The following is a 20,443-nucleotide window of genomic DNA, read 5'->3' on the forward strand; positions in this document are numbered from 1 at the left end:
CAAACACAAATCTGCTGGCCACGGCCATCTCGGCTGTGAGCAGACACAAATCTGCTGGCCACGGCCATCTCGGCCGTGAGCAGACACAAATCTGCTGGCCACGGCCACCTCGGCCGTGAGCAGACACAAATCTGCTGGCCACGGCCACCTCGGCCCTGTGAACAAACACAAATCTGCTGGCCACGGCCACCTCGGCCCTGTGAACAGACACAAATCTGCTGGTCGCAGCCACCTCGGCTGTGAACACACACAAATCTGCTGGCCACGGCCACCTCGGCCGTGAGCACACACAAATCTGCTGGCCACGGCCACCTCGGCCGTGAGCAGACACAAAGATGGGCAGGACGAGGAGACAACCTATGCACATTGCCTGACTCACAGCCTCTCATCAGGGTGACGAGAAAACTGGCTTCTGTCCTAGGTCCGGTGCCAGGAGTGTGCTTCTGCTGGACAGGTGGGAGGGACCCACATCACTGGCAGGACAGGGATAACCTCATGAAGGTTATCACTCTGAAAACAGCATGTCTGAGGACTTGGGACCAAAAAAAAAAAAAAAAAAAAAACCACTGAGGAGCATATAAGCATATACAGAACCGGGGCACTTGCAAGGTGTGGGGAGCCAAGGCTGGAGAGGAGACCTAAGAGGAGAAGCAGGAGCTGCGTTTGAGATGGCTCTGGTCAGGACACCACATAAAGAATTAAGTTAGAACAGGAGGAAAACCTGGTAGCCGCCCTCATGCACTTCCCAGGTGGCTATAGCTTTCCGGGACAAGATCAAAGGCACTAAGGAAGTCAGACTAGGAACAACCAGGCAAATGGGTCTGCGCATGTGTGCAACCAGACATCTGCATGCTGGAAACCAGCAACCAATAACAGATCGGCACAAGGATCAGTGGAACCATGCCCAAAAATGTCTTCAAAGAGTCCAAGAAAAACAAAGAGACAAACTACCTTGATCAAAAAGCAAGCAAGAATAAGTGGGGGGGCAAGGCTGCAATCCCGTCTACCCAGGCTTCCAAGTCAACCTCGGCACAAGAGGCCACCGAGTCGTCAGCTAGGAGGAAACGAGGCAGCCGCACTCCACACAGCTTCAGGGACAGTGAAGGGAAGCTAGCATGAGCCCTGTCTCAGCTCGGAGGTCAGCAACAGCTCTTCTGGCTGACCCGGGCACACGTGCACACACACAGATGCATGTGTGCATACACACAGACACACATGCACTCACAGGCCAGGGCACTGCGGTGCTGGGATGCGGTGGATGTACCTCACACAGAGAGAAAGCTGACCCACAGGCTTCCACTGGGTCCCAGCTGCCCTCCCACCTCACCCCCCTCTACAGAGAGCAGCCTCTGTGGCACCACACAACTCTTGAGGTGCCCTCACTACTCCTAGGCTGCAAGTGAGATCTCTGGGTGCGCTCTCTTCTATCTCTTCTACCGAGGCTTTCTGTGTCCTATGTCGCCATTTCTCCAGACCCATGATCACGGTTCTGAGTAACACAAGATTCACTGACCACGAAGAAAGATCAAAGGGTCAGATGATGACAGCGAGAACTATACCACGGGGGCTGGAGAGATGGCTCAGCGGTTAAGAGCATTGCCTGCTCTTCCAAAGGTCCTGAGTTCAATTCCCAGCAACCACATGGTGGCTCACAACCATCTGTAATGGGGTCTGGTGCCCTCTTCTGGCCTGCAGGCATACACACTGACAGAATATTGTATACGTAATAAATAAATATTTAAAAAAAAGAACTATACCAGGCAGAAGGCAAGGGGGCCGCCTGGCTGCCATCCCAGGAGGGACAGGCCTACTGGGGAAGAAGAACTCTTGTCACCTCACCTAGCAAACATTCCAGGGCTTATAGCCTGGGAACGGCAGGTGACCAGCACAGAAGAGAGCACACTTATGAGCCCAGGCCTTCGTGGAAGGAAGACGGACCCTGCACTTAGACAGTGGCGGGCGTCCACCCTCCAGGAACCAGTCATTTGCACTGAGAACCAACCCCACAGATGTGCGCGGCCTGCTAGGTGGCCACCGCCAAAGAAGCCCAACCGCAGGCTTGTTTTCTGAAAAGCAAACACGCAGGCAGAAAGGACAAGTGGTAACTAGGTACGCTGCACAAGAATGTAACTTCTGTCACCGATGATAATGGGGACATTACACAGCGAGGCTGGAGCTCGTCTGGCGGAGGCAGAGCTGCCAAGTGGGAGCCGGTGAGTGGGAATGACGATTTGGAACTCGCATGTGGGTGTAAACACAGCAGTGTGAGCAAATTTTCTGTCACACTAGTTTACGATTGGCACAAGACATGCCCACTGACACCACAGGAGGGGGGCTTCTCTGCCAGCCCCCCAGCACACATGCCGATGGTCTTTTCCCACTGATGTCACGTTTACACGTACTGTTCCCACCCGGGCAAGCGTCACAAGCTCCTGCCACCCTGACGGGGAAGGTAGCGAGCGCGGCTATGACGGTGGAGCAGCCCGTTCTGTGCTCACAGAGCTCCACATGCCAGCGCCCGCCTGCACACACAGCCTCAGCCATCCGAGCAGCAGCCTGAAGTCAATGTTTGTGGAAGAAGAACAGCTAAATTCTGGCAAAACCCTTGGGACTCTGCACAATCAGATGGCTGGGTTGCTGCTGCACCCCATAGCCAGCTCTCCTCTCGTGGGAGCTGGGAAACTAGGTGCCCTCGCCAGCTAGTCCAGCAGAGTTCACTTCCAAGAGAGCACAAACTCCCCTTCAGCCTAGAGGAAATGAAAGAGGCCACTAGAACAAGTCATCATTCCTCAGTGGTCAGGAGTAAGCAACCCAAGAAACAAGCAAAGCAGGGCTCTCCACCCCTCCACACCCTCACACCCGCCCCTCCACTCAGTGGCACTTACGACTGACAGGCAAAGGACATGCCGAAGATGGGGACGCAGCGGAAAATGCCCTCCCAGCGGATGTAGCTGACCCGCTGCAGCCACTGCCCACTGAAGAGGCCATGCTTGAGGGAGGACAGCACAATCTAGACCGAGGAGAAAGAAGGACATAGGGTCAGTAGTCAGTGTGTAGCTCTGCCCACTAGACAGACAGCATGCCTCAGAGGAGGCAGGAGACACGCAGCTCCTCTCTACATCAGAGATGGCTTATTCTGTAAGCTGAGCTGTGTGGAAGGGCAGGGACACCCCTCGTCTGATTCTCTGGACCCTGGCTCATACTCAGTCCATACCTCAAGCTGAGCACTGCTGAGGGGTGAACCCGGCTGCAGGACTTTCTCTGCACTTGGTGGAGCTCCTCCTGTCAGGTCTCTCAGTGGAGACAGAAGCAAAACCTCACTCACCATCCCAGCCCTGATGTCTCTCTCAAATTACAGAATGCAGACCTCTTCATAGGGCATGTCCTCCCTCTTCTCACCCTGACCCAGGCAGACACAGTCATCTTCTAGGAGGTCAGCCACTGAAGATGTGGCTACCTGAGTAAGGAGTAACTGTCACTGGGCAGGTCCTCAGAGTGCTGAGGGGCACTGGCAGGGCACTGGCAGGCCACGGCTGCAATGAGAAATCTACAGCCTCCATCAGTACAGACCTCCTGCAAGGACACATGACCCTGCTCTCAGGAGGGGCGGCTTCTTCCCTGGCCAGTGAAAAGGAGTCCTGCGGGTTCAGCGAGATCAGGCAGCAATGGGTGAGGACCCTCTCGGAGGTCCCCACACGTCATCTTCCACGCTGTCCTCCACAAAGCTCTTATGAAAATGACAACTGGCACCAACAATGACAAATGCCACCATGGTGGCACCATGCATCTGGTTACATGTTCCGCATGGAAGATCTTCCCATAAAACACACAGCCGCTACACTTGCATTTTCCAGAGCCTTGATAGAGAGATGTGGTCTCAGAGCCCCTGGTCCTGCTGTTCAACTGCCCTGCCTCAGATGCTCACTATCGGACACACATACAGCCTCCATGACATGACAGTAACTCACCATCTTGTAAGACTCGGAGTCCCCCCTCCCATCCCCCACAGGTAGCTGATAGCTGCCCCAGACTCAGGCATGAACGCTTACGGTCACAGGAAGGGCTAAGCCACTAACACCCCCTTAGCAGTGTGTGTGGCGCTCACCACAAACATGAAGATGGTGTAGAAGAGGAGCGCCATGGCGCTGAAGGACTGGATAGAGGCCATCACGTTCCTCTGCAGGCTGAGTGGGAGCACGATGCACAGGGACACTGCGAAGAGCAGGAACACGCGGAAGCTGTTGGTCACCTGAAAGGGAACCGGCAGAGTCCTCTGGGTCTGCAGCCTGAGCTTACTCGCTACCAAGGCTCAGCTTGCCAGTGGTGCCAGGACAGGAGCCGCTGCAGGCCGAAGAGCACCTTGAGGCCTTACACAGAAGGTGGCGGGGTCAAGCCTGGCATGTCACTCTGAAAGCTCCCCTCCCAGCAGCCGTGCCATGTGGACCTAAGTGCTAACCACCTCTGGCCCTGGTGTGGACCAGCCAAGCTCCACAATGAGACTCCCCTGTTACACAAGAGCGGGCAGGAACCATCCTGCTCTGGGCATTCCCTGCACAGCTAGCGCCCGGGGTTGGGGGAAGGAACCACCACTTCTCCACATAACTCAGAGCCAACTCTGCTGCAGAAGGAAATTCTGATCCAGAAAACTCATCGCAAAACCCCAGACAGCATCTGCCAGCAGGCAAAGGTCTGGCGATATCTACCATCTAAGTCAGCTGCAGCCAGCTCTCTGACTTCCGGGACGGGGTCCTTCTGCACAGCTGACAGCACAGGTGGAGGTAAAGAGCTCTGCCAAACCCTTGAAACATCCACTCTCCAGCCACAAATGCCTGCGTGTGTGGGAGCAAGAGGCAGACAGGCTCTGTGCATGCCGGCTCTCTGCGCAGGAGACTTGCAAGGCTGCAGAGGGCAATACTGTCCGTCCTGCAAGTCTCTCAGATGCCTGGCCCCAGCACAGGTCAGGTTTTGAGAAAGGACCCGAGCACCTGTGTGAGGGTCTGCTCCGCAGCTCTGCTGGACCCACAGGAAGAGTGGGGGATGGAAAGCAATCCAGGCAGATACCTTCAGAACACAGGCCAGGGCTAGGCTCCCAGGACACTGACTGGAAACTTCTCCAGCACCGTGTAAATCCAGCACATTGCATTCCAGAGTAGGGCCTCCCCTCAGCTGTCATCTTTACAAACTAAATCCATCTCTACAATCGTCAGACCTGGTAAACAGGTGTGAAGGACTCTCACAGCAGAGACCCTCCAAGGCCATGTGCACCCTCCCTAGCCACTCACTGGCCACAGCTGTTGCCCAGTAGGGGAGGAAGACCGTGTGGGGCAGAGTTCACAGGTGGGGTCCGCCAGGGACAGGGAACGGCAGGTTTGGAGAATGCACAGAGCTACGTCATAGGCCCTGATTGGCAGTGTCTTCAAGCCTTCCCCAGCAGGATGGTGACTCCGCTCCCTGACTCAGCCTACTGCCAACGGCCAGGCACAGCAGCCACATGAGGACCTGGCCTCTTTTGCCATTTGATGGGCAGCAGCAGAAGGCTGAGGCCCCTGGGCTGCACAGCGGTGTGACCTGTCATGCCTCTCCTCCTTCCCGCCCCTCACACTACAGGCTGTTTCACAGCCTGCTCTCCCTCTCCTGGAGCCTCTCAGACACTACCCCAGTAAAGTCTCTGAAATCCAGGCCAGGAACCTGAGTAACAGTTGGCAGGCCTGGGAAGCTTCTCTGGGCCAAGTACACTGGTCTCAGCTGGTTTCAGGAGAGGAGACACTGGGTGGCAACCACAAGCATTTAAACAGACCAGACAGCTAACAGTGCCTTACCCGTAATCCAATCAGTGGAGCAAAAAAGTTGGAGCCCAAGTCACCAATCACGACGTAGAAGGTAATGCAGGTCCCCAGCATCAGCCCAATCATGCTGCAAAGACGGAAACCAGGCTTTGGGATCGGACTCGAAAGAAAGCTCTGCTTGGTGATGAGAACACAGCACCTTTGCAAGACGCACAACCCAGGCGCAGCCGGCCTGGCACCTGGGGCAGAGCTGTGCCGACATGGCACTGCCAGAAAACTGGCTGAATGAGAGGCAGTTTATATGTCCACACTCACAGGGCTGGCTGTTTGGGGCTCTCTCCATTGCACTGGGGGTGACTACTGAGTCACCCTGAACTATTCTCTGCGGGGTACCCTATTTTCCTTCCACAGGAGCTTCAGAAAGTCTTCCAGGTGCAACAAAAACTCACAGTGATGTCAGACAAGTTAAAGGAATAATCAGCTGCTTCTAAAAAATATTTTCTTCTGTTTTTACAATTCCCTGATTTAGAAGCCTAAAAGTGTAATTCCCCGACAATTTTTTCAACTCATAAAATTTTACTCTCAATGAAAACAATGTGACATTTCAGTTTAGTGCCTCCCTTCTGCAGGAGAGTTGGGGACACAGTTTAAAGAACAGCACTGAGATTAGCTATACCAGGAGAAACGTTTCGCTATGCTCGCCAAGTTTCCCGTTCTCACGTACTAAGTCTCAGCAAGACTTAACTACGGCTTTCAGCTTTGACAGCTATCATTTCGGGGTACAGTGAAGGGATCCAGCTATTCTCTAAGTAACTCTTCAGGAGCAAGGCGGAAGTGGTGAGTCAAGCCACAGGGGAAGCAGCCGCTCGCTTCCCAACAGCTCCAGCCCCTCCACTGCTGCAGGAAGAGGGGTGGGACCCCACACGGCTCACCGCTTACCTGGTCTCCACCAGCATCTTCCCGGCCTTGCCGTAGGCATGGAACGCTGGGAAAGAGAAGAGAAGAAAGCTCAATCCACAGTGAGAAAGACTGGTAAAAAAGCTGCCGAGGAAAGCTGTGGACGAAGTTTGACAAGCATCGTACGCTAGAAGTTTCGTGGATAAGGAAATACATTAAAACTCTAGTCCCTAGACTTTTTTAGGACTGCCAACCTCAAATAAAACAACATGAACCAGAACAAAGCAAAGGAAGCACGGGCAGGGGTTTTCGCCGTTGTTTCATGTGAGATTTTAAGAGGGGGAGAGGAACCCAGGACCCTTAAGTAGTGCGTTCTGCCCACGGCGGCTGGAGTAGCCTGCTTGGAGCAGTGCCAATACAGCCTCATTTAAAGACAGGGGAAGCGGGAGACCACAAGAGGGGCCCAGGAGGTTCAACCCTGCTCTAGAACCGGTATTTGTGCCCTGTATCACGGATACTGCCAAGGGCTTCGTATTTGTCCTCTGGTTATGATTCACAGAAAATGGAGCCTTTGCAAGCATGGTGCTCCGGGAGGAAAGAACAGGAGCTCTGAGACTCGCCAGCACCCAGGCCAGCCAGTAAAAGGACGCTTATCATGGCCAACATGCATGGCACAGCAGTGTCCTGCCAGGAGAAGGGGCTCTGTCTTTCACTCCTGACCCAAAACTGTTTCCAGCAGATGAGAAATTAAAAGCTGACTCAACAAGGTCCTTCGTAGGACCTTAGCAGATATCCGGTCACCCAGTGCTTTCCCCATAGTCCAGCCAGATGAGGGCAAAGGGAAGTTCTGGTCTTCTGGGAGCAGCCAAAGGCAGTGCATGTGACAGGATGGCCTCAACCTTGTCACAGCCCCAGCTTCCTGCCCGTTTCCTCCCTCACTCTGGGCCAGCAGCCCTCTGAGGCTGAGGAGCAGGAAACACACATCCACTGGGTATGAATGAACCAAACAAAATCCGTGCTACTTTTAACTGAGGAGGAGGCAGAGTTGGCAGAAGCCAGACAATTGGCACCAGCCTCAGCCTGGCCTGGGAACAACAAAGACTTCGGCCTCCAGGGGTCACTCTGGCCTTTCCCAGACTCAGTTGGGAAAGAACCTAGCATACCCATCAATCCCAGTTCAGAAAGTTACCCAAGGTCTAGACCGAGAATTTCAAAAAACTAAACTCCAGAGGCGATGATATTCACAGCTGCCTGTCATATCACCAAAGGACACCCTCCAAGCCCTGGGCCAGAACACCCAGCATAGGACACGGAGTCATTCCAACGGCCACTCTCAAGCCTTCTTACTGCACACTTCAAATACAGAACAGCCTGCCCTAGAAAATTCCAGAACACACATGCTTCCCACCATCAGCCCAAGTGGTTCTCCCAGACCACTCAACAGGGCCCAGCCCAAGACCAGGCTTTCTGCCCACCGTGCCTGTCCCTAACTCCCAGGTGGAACTGATTCCACCTCCACCTGCCCACAATATCCAGCAACAGCAAAGCGAGAAAGAGGTGCTGTTCAAGATGGGACACAGAAGAGGCAGGAAAGAGGCTGCTGTTCATGACTAGGGCAATACAAGGCAGGGAAGGCTGGCCAGTGACTTTAACTAAGCCACTCCTGGCACAGTGCAGGAAGAACAGCCTTGAAGGAGGATCCCCACTGTGGCATGGGCATGGGGCCAGCAGAACTGGGCAGGTACACAGTAAACATCTTCAGTTCCAGGAGGCTGGGGCAGCATAAAAAACCAGGTGTCGGAGAGCTCCACTTGGCAGTCTTGCTCACCAGCCCAAAGGGCAGGTACATAGGCCACGGCACTTAAGGACGTGCAAGAGACACTGACCCAGCATGCCCTTGCAGGTATCACTCTAGGCCCACGAAGACTGAGATGCACACTGACCAGGAGTCATGGTGACACAGCTCCAGCAACACCCACGACTGACGTGGAAAACTCCAGACGCCAGGGGACTGGCACACAGTTTCCACTGCTAGAGAAGGTGGCGTCCCCCGCAGAGCACACACTACTCCCAGGGCAGGATCTAAAGCTCGAGTGTCCCAGGAGTCCCTGAGGTGTCTGTGTTATCTTCCATCATGGTTGGGTTTTTTTTTTTTTGTCAACTTGACACAACGACATCTAGGAGAAGGACTCTCAGTCGAGAAAATGCCTCCATCAGATTTCCCACAGTAAGTCTGAGGGCATTTTCTTAATCACCGATTGATGTGGGAGGACCCAGCTCACTGTGGGTGGTGACACACCGGACACGCGGTCCTGAACTATGTAAGAAAGCAGACTCAGCAAGCCAGTGAGGAGCACCCACCATGGTCTCTGCTTCAGTCCCTGCCCAGACTTCCCTCGGTGATAGAGACAACCTGAGAGTTGTAAAATAAAACAGGCCCACGGGGCGGCAGTGGCGCACACCTTTCATCCCAGCACTCAGAAGGCATAGACAGGCGGATCTCTGTGAGTTCGAGTCCAGCCTGGTTTATAGAGCAAGTTCCAGGACAGGTTCCAAAGTTACAGAGAAACCCTGTCTCGGAAAACCAGAAAGATAAAATAAACCATTTCCTCGCCAAGCTGATTTGGCCAAGGTGCTTTATCATGCACTAGCAACCCTAATACACCTTCTGAAATGAGATGAATTCAAAAGGCCATGTGGACCGTGACAAGCTGGGCACGAAGCCGCCCGACAATCGCAACAGCAAGAACAAACAGAGCAAACTGGTGCCCAAATCACCAACAACCCCCACTGTGCTGTGGCTCTCCACCCCGTAGACATCATTCTCCAGGGCTGGAGGGGAAGGTGTCTGTCAGATAAGAGCGGCCACTGCCACAGCTGGTGACACCTAAGACTTAAATGCAAAGGAGCCCATGTGAGAGAAAGGTCCCCAGACTCCCCCTGCAGCACAAATGGAAAACAGGCTCCTGCTGAAGACTTGCCCACTACCCTGGACATTCTTCACCTTCATCCATGGCCTCCACATGAGGACACAGGCCATCTGCACACCTCATCTACAGAGCCTCAGTCTGGGACCCGAACCAGGGTCCTCTCAAGCATCCAGACAGAGGCCATCTGTCAGGTCTGCTATACCTTGAGGGAATGAGGGCCTCACTGTCCGAGCACCCTGACGGGTTATGGCATAAGCACACAGGGACTCCTGGCCCACCAAGAGGGCAAAGGACAAGGGAGAGAGCTCCACACTGCTGGTAAGGCCGGCCATGGCAGGAGGTGGCACAGGAGACCCTCCTCCCTGCTGCTCTGGCCCCCCCACAGCTAGTCACCCCGCCTCGTAGACAAAGGTAAACAGTGCTGAACCAACAGCCCTGAAGCCTGTCTGGGGACCTAGACACTGGGACCAGGGAGACCAGGATTCCAAGGAATTGTCTAGGGGTTCAGAGAGCTCTGAGGGCCCAGAGAACTATCTGGAGTCCTGGAAGACTGAGGGCCCAGGAAACTATCCAGCGACCTAGGAGACTGAAAGTCTAAGAGACTCACATGGAGCCCATAAAACTAAGCCAGTTGTTCAAGATCTGGGCAGTGGTGGTGCACACCTTTAATCCTAGCACTCAGGAGACAGAAGCAGGCAGATTTCTGAGTTCAAGGCCAGCCTAGTCTACAGAGTGAGTTCTAAAATAGCCAGGGCTGCACAGAGAAACTGTGTCTCAAAACAGAAAAAAGGGAAAAAAAAAAAAAAAAAAAAAAAAAGCACAAGTCAGACTACTGGGAATTTAGATTCTGTTGTTTCCAGTAAGTTACCACACAGTCAATCAAAGCCCGAGCCCTAGGAAGCCAGCGTTTAGGTCCATTTGACAATTTTCCGTCTGTCTCCCACATCTAGACAAACCAGTTTGAGCTCTCAGGGACTTTCTAAGAATAACTGGCTGGCCGGCCAAATGTAAGAAGCCATGGCTTCCCCAGCCCAGGGCCTCAGGTCTTCTTTGAGGACACAGGAGCTGGAACCTCAGCTACAAAACATGGACAGAGATCTCAGAGGGAAAGGACACTGCAGCATGGCTCCACACCACCAAGGGCATGCCCAACCACCTCACCCCTGCGTCCTGGTAAGCAGAACTGGCTGCCTCAGTGTGGATCAAGTTCAACTGACAAACCTCACTTCCTCAAGTGACAGGAAAAGAGAAAACCACTGTCAACTCAATAGAGAAGGAACTCATCCCTTGGGTTCTGAGGCCAGGAGTGGACATCAGGGTACTGGTGCCACTGCAAAGCATGCTGGGAAGAAAAAAGCGGCCACACTACAGAAGCCCATCTGTGCACCTCCAGAAGAGGACAGGTGGAGGTGTGGCACCTCCCGCCTCTCTACACATCGTTCCAATTCGGTTCTCAAGAACAACTTCATCTCATTCACTCCAAACCCTGCACCGTTTTCCTCACTGGACAGCAAGTGTGAGGGTCAGAGGCCAGGTAAGAACAGCGGACCAGAGGCTGGCTGGGGGCCAGGAACATCCCCAGGAGGCCGGGAATTTCCTTCCTACCGTCCCCCACGAGGCCAAGTTCCAACAGCAGAAGAGTGGCCCTCTGACCCCCAGGTCAAGGAATCCCAGAATGAGCTAGACAGCAAGAAAGTCCAAACCTGGTGGGCAGAAAGAAGCAGGCTTTACATGCCAACCCGAGAGGGCAGGAAAGTAAAGCACCCTCAGTGCCCTTGAACCCAAACTACCCAGAGAAAAGCGGAGTGCGGCATTTAGTCCTGTGGGTGAGACTGCTTAAACTGAAAAGATCTAGAGGGACAGAACGCAATCACCAATCCTGGGGGAAAAGCCCACCCCTCGGGCAGATGGGCACCGAGCCCCAGCCCCAGCTGACTGAAGGGCGTCCACCGTGGGCACCTGGTCCCTGCCCCAGCTGGACTGAAGGGCATCCACTGTGAACACCTGGTCCCAGCCACAGCTGGACTGAAGGGCGTCCACCGTGAACACCTGGTCCCAGCCACAGCTGGACTGAAGGGCGTCCACCATGAACAGCTGGTCCCAGCTACAGCTGGACTGAAGGGCGTCCACCATGGGCACCTGGTCCCTGCCACAGCTGACTGAAGGGCGTCCACCATGGAGTTCTAGGAGTTGGAGGTGCTCCTTTCAGCAACCCCAAGGAAGGGTTCAGGGTACTGGGAGCTAGAGGCAGCAGAAGACTATGGGACAGTGAGTCTACGGACCTGGAGGGCAAGTATTGCATCTGTCTGTGCAACAGAGGCAGGAGCACAAGGGCGAGAAAGAAGCCTGTTGCTTGTACCCTTCGCCTCGGTTCACTTCCGAGGGAGGTGATTCTACTTTTGTTTCAGTTCTGAGACATGATTTCTCTGTGAAGCCCTGGCTGTCCTGAAATTCACTCTAGACCAGGCTGGCCCCAAACTCAGAGATCCACCTGTCTCTGCCTCCTAAATACTAGGATTTAAGTTGTGCACGGCCAGGGTTTTTTCGTTTTTTTTAAATTTTTGAACAGTGTTATTAATTGTAAGTTTTAAAAAATTATTTTATTCAACACTTAAACAGCAAAGGCAGGGAGGGGGAGGAGAGAGAGTAGCCGAGAAAATATATATATAGCTCAATAAAAACGGCCTGGCAATGGTAGCACCCGCCTTTAAGCCCTGGACTCAGGAGGAAGAGGCAGTCGGATCTCTGTGAGTTCTAGGCCAGCCTGCTCGACATAACAAGTTTCAGGACAGCCAGGACTGTTACACAGAGAAACCCTCTCTAGTTGTAGTCAGTATGGTGTGTGCATATGTATGTCTGTATTTGGGCCACACTGGACGCGTCGGTCAGAGGACACCTGTGGAGCTGGTGCTCACCTCCTACCGCTATCACCTGTATGTGGTTCCAGGAATTGAACTCAGGCTTCCAGGCTTGTGCAACAACTGACGTACCATCTCACAAGTCCTGATTTCGTTTCACAGAGCCCAAGCTGGTCTCAAACAGGCTGTGAAGCCAAGCATAGGATGGCCTTGAATGTCTCATCTTCCTGCCTTTCCCTACCAAGTGCTAGGATTACAGACAGGCACCATCATACCCACCTTACATTAAGATTAAAAAAGAAAAATCGGAGTGTGGTGGTGCACAACTTTAATCCCAGCACTTGGGAGACAAAGCCAGGAGGATCTCTGTGAGTTCAAGGCTAGCCTGGTCTACAGAGCAAGTTCTAGGTCTCGTAAAAACAAAACAAAACAAAAAACTCCTTAGAGGAAATAGAAGGGCAGGGCAGTGGTAACATATGCCTTTAATCTCAGCACTCGGGGGGAGGCAGAGGCAAGTGGATCTCTGTGAGTTCAAGGCCAGCCTGGTCTATAAGAGCTAGTTCCAGGACAGGCTCCAAAGCTATACAGAAACCTGTCTCGAAAAAAAAAAAGAAAAGAAAAAAAGAAGAAGAAGAAGAAATAGAAGAACAATAACTAAACAAGAGGAATAAGATTTCCCTCTAGACTCCCCAAGCAAGAACAATCGCCTTCACCAGCACGCTGAAAGTCAAGCCTTACCCAGGCCAGCGTAGGTTCTCCTCTTGCTCAGGCTGGCCGACTTCACCAAGAACATGCACGACTGGTGTGTCATCCAGGAGCAGAAGACCAAGAGCAGGGCCCCCAGGACGATGCCACACTGTCGGGTGGAGAGGAAAAGACACATTTGCAAAATCAGACCTTCTTCAAGACTCCAGTTCATAGATCCGTAGCAGTCGGTGCTGATGCAGAACCTCACTGCTCCGTCTGCGTCCATGGGAGGCCCTGACCTCCTGTGGGTGGCACCTGAAAACGGTTCCCTAAAATACAAACCCGAACACAGAGTACTATTTTAAAAGAGGCTTGTTAGTCCCCCCAGGTCAACCGGGTGAGACCGTCAGCAAGCAGCCCATGCTCCCTACACCCAGCTCACATGGTCTAGAAGGACTAGGAATGAGTGTACCTTCCTTATAAACCGATGCCCACCGCAGGATCCTGCGACGACTCTCAGGCCTTTCCCCTAACAGAAATGAAATGTCCACGCACAAACCTGTACATCTACAGTGAGTTTAGCCATAACCCCGAAATAAGAAAGCAAGCCCATGGCCTTCAAAGGTGATGGAAAAACAACTGTAGCCCAGCCAAGCAGAGAAATGTCACTTAGCATTTCGGTTTGGAACGCCCAACCCTTCCATGGCACGGATACACCACGCTGTAGGAGAGAAGGGGCCGGGAAGGCAGCGTACAGTGTGTTGTCACATATATAGGAAAGAGTAACAGTGGGGACAGACAACGTGTCGTGCAGCTGAGGGAGGGAGAGCTGCTGACTACAGAGGGGCAGAGGTGACGTTTTGGGGATGACAGAACTCTGTTCCATGTCCTGACCACAGTAGCAACACTACTGTATGCATACATCAAAACCCAAGAAACCACACCCTGAAACAGGTGTATTTTAGTGCAAGAAAACTACCCCTCAATAACTTTTAACACTCAAGGAGGCATCAGGGGTATGGGCCAGGCATGATGGTCCAGTCTTAATCCCAGTACTCAGAGGACAAAGACAGGTGCCTCTCTGTGGGTTCAAGACCACCCTGGTCTACATAGCCAAAACCAGGCTAGCCAGGGCTATATGGTGAGACCCTATTTAAAAAAAAAAAAAAAAAGCCAGTTGGTGGTGGCACATGCCATTAATCCCAGCACTCAGGAGGCAAAGGCAGGAGGATGTCTGTGAATTTGAGGCCAGCTTGGTCGTCAGATAAAGTTCAAGACAGCCAGGGCTACACAGAGGAAATCCTGTCTCGACATCAGTGATTTGAGGGTGCAGCTCAGCACTAGAATGTTTGCCTGGGATCAGAGTTTCAACACTACAAAATATTTAAAAAATAAACAAAACAAAAAAATTAAACAAGACAAAACACCACTAGACCAGTTCAATCTGCTACCAAAAGGGGAACTGGAAAGAAGGGTATGGGGGCTTCCTGTACTTTCTACTCAGTTGGCCACAAAGCTGAAACTGCTAAAAATAAATAAACAACAAACCACAAAGGTAACATCCAATTCTCACCAGTACGGCTCCAAGACCCACGAATCCAAACACTGCGGAGGACACCTGTGCTGGCAGCTCCCCCACCCCACTCACCCCCTAGGTCCCTAGAGCAGGATCCGTGTCTCCCAAAGGAACACAGGTGTGGTCTGCACACCAGATGCTGGCTCCTACACATGATTCCCCCTCCTCCAGGTCAAACCACCAACCTCTGGCACAAGCCCATGATAGGTGGTGGTTCTCTGCTGGGCAGGAGCAACTGGTAAAGTGTGCCAGCGTGGTGGGATTCCTCCATGTACAGCAAGGTGCTCTATTTTCCTTCACTTCGTGAAAATTCAAGAGTACACCAAAAGTGTATGCCATTTTCTACACACTGAATGACCATAGTGTTTCTCTTTTTTAAATGGCCAGAATCACTAAACAAACTACCATTAAACCCTGGATTTTTTTTTTAACACATACACACATCCCCAATACTCTCTCCCCTGGATCAGATGGCTCTGCCCCAAGGTTCCTGGAGGAGATACGAGTCCAGTGACAGGCACACAGGCACACGTGGTGTGACTGTTTCTAGTTTGGCTTGCACACCGGGCTCCCCTACAACATTTCAAGCTCTTCCCAAGTAGTCTCCAGGTGGCTCATCGTCACAGGTTGCAGCAGAGGCCTCGCAGCCATGCACAGCAATGTTCCAGCCTCGAATCTGCTCAGTCACCGCGGCCCGGAACATCTACTTTCTCAGGCATCTACCACAGAGCCCAGGGAAGGGTCACACTACACAGACAGGCAGCAAAGATGACAGGGTTCACGTGGAGATTTGAAACCAGCCAACACTCCCTATCCCAGGATGCAGTTCTGCTGACAGGCCAGTTGCCATGGACACTGGGACACGTAGACACTTCAGAAACACCCAGAAGTGGCTGACTCAACACTGGGGTTCACAACACAGATGACAGCCCAGAGGGTCTAGCTCTGTCCTTCTACATTCATCAACCATATCAGTCCCCACACGGGAACCTCAATGCCGTCTCAATCAGGAGAGTATGCAGAGGATCAAAATTTCCCTGATCAAAATTTTTTTCTCTCTTTTACCCTGGAGATGTGAAATGTAAGACATTCAAAGTGGTTTTAATCTAATATTAAATTATCAACAACCCACTTTCACTTCCAAACGTCTATTGCAGAATCATTCTCCACGTCACCTCTTCGGTTCATCAGGTGGAAGTAGCGAGTCTTTGCCCTGAGGTCCCACTGCCTCCACAGCAGACGTGGCATCGATGAGTGGAGAGCGGACGGCGAAACCCCACCACGTCTTTACACAACGTGACGTTTCCATCGGCTTCCGCAAAGCATTGGTAGATTAAACAGAGCCACGTAGAAATAGCCATCTTTTCGTGTGGCGCTCAAAGCTGAAATAACACCAAACTTTTCGGTATGCCTGTTTTTCCAACTAGGGTGGTATAAGCACAGAGCGGACCAAACGTACAGCGTTTGTGCAACAGAGCTCTTAGAAGAAGTCAAACCTAGGCAATGCTTTAAATCACCTTGATTAACCCTGTTGGAAGCCGGAGCCGAGGACTGGCGTGCTTCCGTGCAGTCGGTCAGAGTCACTAACAAAAACAGCATTAATCCGTTCATTTCTCTTTCAGTGTGCCCTTCCGTGGGGTGTTGTTAGTGGACACGGAGCGCACAGATACAGACGACAACGCGCGGCGAGGACGTTGCCCGGGAGCCCCTTCCCTGTCCGCTGGGCTCACACACGCTTCCCACCAGCCGAGCGCTTCAAACCGAAGGCCCCCGCGACCCCGACTCACCTGTTTGAAGCAGAAAGGCATGGTGAGGACGCTGACCCCCACGATGCTGTTTACGACGTTCGTGATCAGCCCCCATTTGGAGGTGGAAGCTGCGGTCATTTTGAGGGTCTGGGGGCCGGGACAGCTAACGCGACCCTAACTAACCCTACACTCGCAGCACGGGGTCCGTGGACAGGCGTCGCGGAGATCAGCCTCCAGACCCTGCCAGGCTACGCAGCTGCCTGACAGCCATGGTTCCAGGTTCCCGCCTCCACCTCGCGGGAGTGCTGCAGAGACCCGGAAGAGCCGCAGGCAACGCCAGCGACACCTCAGCTCCGCTTCGCTGCCTCCGGCGCACAAACTTCCGCCTTCCAAGTGTCCGCTGCCAGGAAGTGACGGTGTCATGGGAGGGATAAGGCGGGACGCCAGCCAACAAGATGCGAGTGTGTGTATATGCACGGAACTAGAGTCGTAGGAGGCGTGGCTTGGGTGGAGCCTGAGGTGGGGTGGGCTGAACCCTAGCCAATAAGAGGTGTGTAGGGGCGGGATCTGTGGGCTGATGGACGGGGTCGTGTATTAGATGGGCGGGGCGGGGTGTGGTGGGCGGGGCGGTGGTAGGGGTTGGGCGTGGCTGTGTTGCGGTGGGCGGGGTCTGAGTCAGGGCGGGGCCCACACGTCAGTGTTCCGGGTTCCACGCTCAGTCTATGAACTTTTGCTCCTTGGGCGCTGGAGGACAAGTAATTTGCGGGGTACAGCCTCTTGCCGGAAGAACAGGAGAGAAATGAAAGAACTAACCTCCGGGTGAGAAGTGGGATCTTAAGGGTTTATTTTCACGTCTTAGCCCACAGGAAGGATTTTTGGGTCGCTGTTGGCGGGAACCGTAACTGTCTAGAATGAAAACCAATTTATTGGGATAAAATTAGCATGTGTGTTTTACTACGAATGAATCTCCGGGACACCGAGAGGATCAGAGACTCCGCCAAAGTCAAACAACTTGTAGAAGGGAACATGGGAATGTGTCTGCTTGGTACCCAGAGCACCAAGAGGAAATAATCTGCTATCCTAATATGAAAAAAAGCAAAGGAAAGAAAGAGGGAGGAAAGACCAGAGAAAGCTAGGAAGACTTCAAGAGACGGTGGCTTCTGGACTTGAAGGACTATTGATAATTCTTCCTGGAGTAATGGACACTAAGGAGACTTAGAGAAGAAAGAAATCCATCCATCGCCTCTCTGGGTTACTGGCACCTGGCAGTGTCTGAGGACCTGAGGTCTGAGAGATCCCACAATAATTCCAAGCGGCTAGAGTCGCGAGGCCACCCTCACAAGGCCATGTATGCATCTTAGACGAGGAGCAAAGTCTTCAAGCATCAGGCGAGCAGCCTCTGGGTACAGAGTTGTACTCCCCTCAGATGGGAGAGATAAAAACAGGGTAAGGAGTAATCGAAAACAAATAAATGTATATCTGAATACAAATAAATGTCTGTATTCATTTTTGTAAGTGAACAAAAACTGTCCTTATCCCCTTTGTGTGGCTGTTAGTTTGTCTCAGGTAAACCTAGAAGTAGAGTTGCAGATTCAAGAGCATGCATGATAATGACCTCGCTTGGTCTTGCCGAAGTTGGATGGGTACTGCCCCTCTTCCTCAGTAGCTCAGGAGCACAGCTCTTGCCCTGCATGCACTAGGTCCTGGGTTTGATCCCAGCGCTGCAATAAATTCAACACTGAAATGGACCTTGGGAATGGCCTCCTGGAAAGAGTCTTCGCCCCTCAGAAGTTACGGTCTCCATCACGTCTATTCTGTTCTCTGTGGTAGCTCAAACACTGCCGTGAGCAACATATAAACAAGTGGGTGGGTACGCCGATAAGACTTTATTTATAACAACAAGGCCTTGCCCGATTTGGCCTAAGGGCTCTAGGCCATGGGCCCCCAGCTCTGTAGTGTCCCCAACACTTGTCACCATCAGTTTGTCCAATCTGAGGAATCAAACAGAATCTCGTTCTTTGAATTTCTTCTTTCTAATCACGAGTGAGGTTAATCATCTATTCATACTTTTACCATCTACTCATTGTTCTTTGGTGAAATGCATGCTTTTTTTTTTCTTTTTAGCAATTTGGTTTTTGGAATTTTGAGTTCTTTGTGTGCTTGATAACTAACCCTGTGGCCTCCGTGCGGGTTTGTCTGCTGTCTCCCAACATCACATTAGGTTTTCATTGTTGCTATAGCAGACAGTCACAAATTCAGTAACCAAGGGGCTGGGGAGATGGACTCACAGGTCAAAGTGCATGTTGCAGTGCTATAGGACCAGAGTTCAGATCCCTAGGCCCGCCTGTAATCCCAGCCCTCTGGCAGGAGAGACAGGAGATCTCAAGAACAAGATAGCTAGTTAGATTAGCCAAACCAACAAACGCTGGGTTCAGGTAAGAAGCTGACTCGCCATAAAAAGCAAAGAGAAGGAAGACACCTGATATTAACCACTGGTATGCATGCACACACCCTCACACAAGTGTGCCCACCTGCACGTGACTGTGAACACACAGTTTTAGCAACTGGTTACAAGGTTATCTCTTGATTCTGGAAGTCAGCAATCAGTTCAGTATCACTGAACTAAAATCAAGGTGCTGGCACGATTCGTTCCCTCAGAAGCTCAGGGGAGAGTCTGGTTCCTGCTCCTTTGGCTGTTGGCAGAGCTCGGTTCCTTCCTTAGGGTCTGGGGCCCGTTTTCTTGCTGACTGAAAGCCGAAGGAATTTACCAGTGTGCCTAGTGCAGGGGTTTCTACCACAGTCTTCCAAGTTAGCAGCAAAGGAGAGACAATCAAGTCTTTTATGTGACATCTTTGGCTCAGCTGGGGACAGTTTTCTGATTCCAGGGTTTCTTGCAATTGTCAGATGATCCAAGAGAATCTGCCTCCAGGGCCTAGCACCTCAAATATGCAAAATCTGCTGCAAAAGCGCATGGGCATGTTCTCACGGGCTCCGGGAATTAAAGGGTCCATATTTTCAAGGCGCTCTTCTCCTGTAATTGCCCCTGTGACATGATTTGGGCTGTGTTCTTTTCCTGAAGGGTTGCTGCGTTTTATTGACAGGCTCCTGTCCACAGGACTCATCCCAAGCTTCCTGCCATCCGGTCTGCAAGGGCCTACCATTGATGAGGAGCCTCTACCTGCACCCCCAGATTCACACACTGAAGTCTTTGTTACCTCAGAATACAACCTTCTCCGGAACTTGGTTCTTTGCAGATGTCCTTAGTTAAAATGAGGTCACAAGGTCATTCTAAATTAAGGTGTTCACTACCTGCCTTGTGACTGGTACCTTTATAAAAACAAAGAGGCTTGGGAACTGGGGAATAATAGCTCAGTTAGTAAAGTGTTTGCTTTGCGAGCAGGAGTAGCTGTGCTTAATCTCTAGCACCATTGTAAAAAAAGTTACTGAAGTGTGGGGGTGGGGGTGGCACATGCGTGTAACCCCAGTAGCTGGGAGGCTGAGGGAAGATCCCTGGGATTTATGTCAATGAACTAAAATCAGGTTTACTGAGAGACCCTGATGGGGGGGGGGTATTAGATCACACTGTAAGCCCCAAGTTTGCATTTGCATTAATTAAATAAAATTAACCTTGGGTCAGGAGGCTGAGTGAGCAACTAGTTGACAGAAATTAATCACAGAGCACCAGAGGGCATGGGGAAAGATAGAGAGACACAGGAAGTAGTAGGGAGGGATTAGGAGTCTCCGCTTTTTCTGGTTTGGCAGAGCTGAAGAAGCCAGCAAGGAGAGAGGGTTTACTATTTGCTTCTTGGTCTCTCTGAGCTTGTAGGTTTTCACCCCAGTCTTTGAATCTCGAGTCCTATTTATATTAGAACGGTGGAGGTTTAGTTAAAGCTACCTTTAGCGGCAGCAACAGAGCCAGTGCCTGCTGGAGCAGAATTCCCGCCAGGCGGCTACCTGAGCA

The 20,443-nt window shown here is 52.1% G+C and overlaps 1 protein-coding gene across 6 annotated transcripts in view; it reads right to left on the bottom strand.

Moving 5' to 3' along the window:
- The window catches only part of Slc38a10 (solute carrier family 38 member 10), a 73,000-nt gene extending 56,094 nt beyond the window's left edge, over nucleotides 1-16,906 (bottom strand). The window contains exons 1-6 of one of the 6 annotated variants that reach the window (XR_007591326.1): nucleotides 16,522-16,906; nucleotides 13,210-13,327; nucleotides 6,726-6,771; nucleotides 5,820-5,913; nucleotides 4,106-4,249; nucleotides 2,886-3,010 (exon numbers count right to left, since the gene is read on the bottom strand). Coding sequence is in view for 4 of the 6 variants with exons in the window: in XM_050140195.1 (XP_049996152.1) it covers nucleotides 2,886-3,010; nucleotides 4,106-4,249; nucleotides 5,820-5,913; nucleotides 6,726-6,771; nucleotides 13,210-13,327; nucleotides 16,522-16,620 (626 nt within the window). In the remaining 2 variants the exon portion in view is untranslated. Of the gene's footprint in view, nucleotides 1-2,885; nucleotides 3,011-4,105; nucleotides 4,250-5,819; nucleotides 5,914-6,725; nucleotides 6,772-13,209; nucleotides 13,328-15,866; nucleotides 16,010-16,521 lie in introns of those variants that run through there. The other 5 variants (XM_050140195.1, XM_050140197.1, XM_050140196.1 and 2 more) reach the window with 5 other exon arrangements.
- Between the last annotated feature and the right edge of the window lie 3,537 nt (nucleotides 16,907-20,443).

The sequence above is a fragment of the Alexandromys fortis genome, unplaced genomic scaffold, assembly GCF_014885135.2.
Source record: "Alexandromys fortis isolate MF-2015 unplaced genomic scaffold, M_Fortis_MF-2015_v1.1 scaffold_39, whole genome shotgun sequence".
Classification (NCBI taxonomy): Eukaryota; Metazoa; Chordata; class Mammalia; order Rodentia; family Cricetidae; genus Alexandromys; species Alexandromys fortis.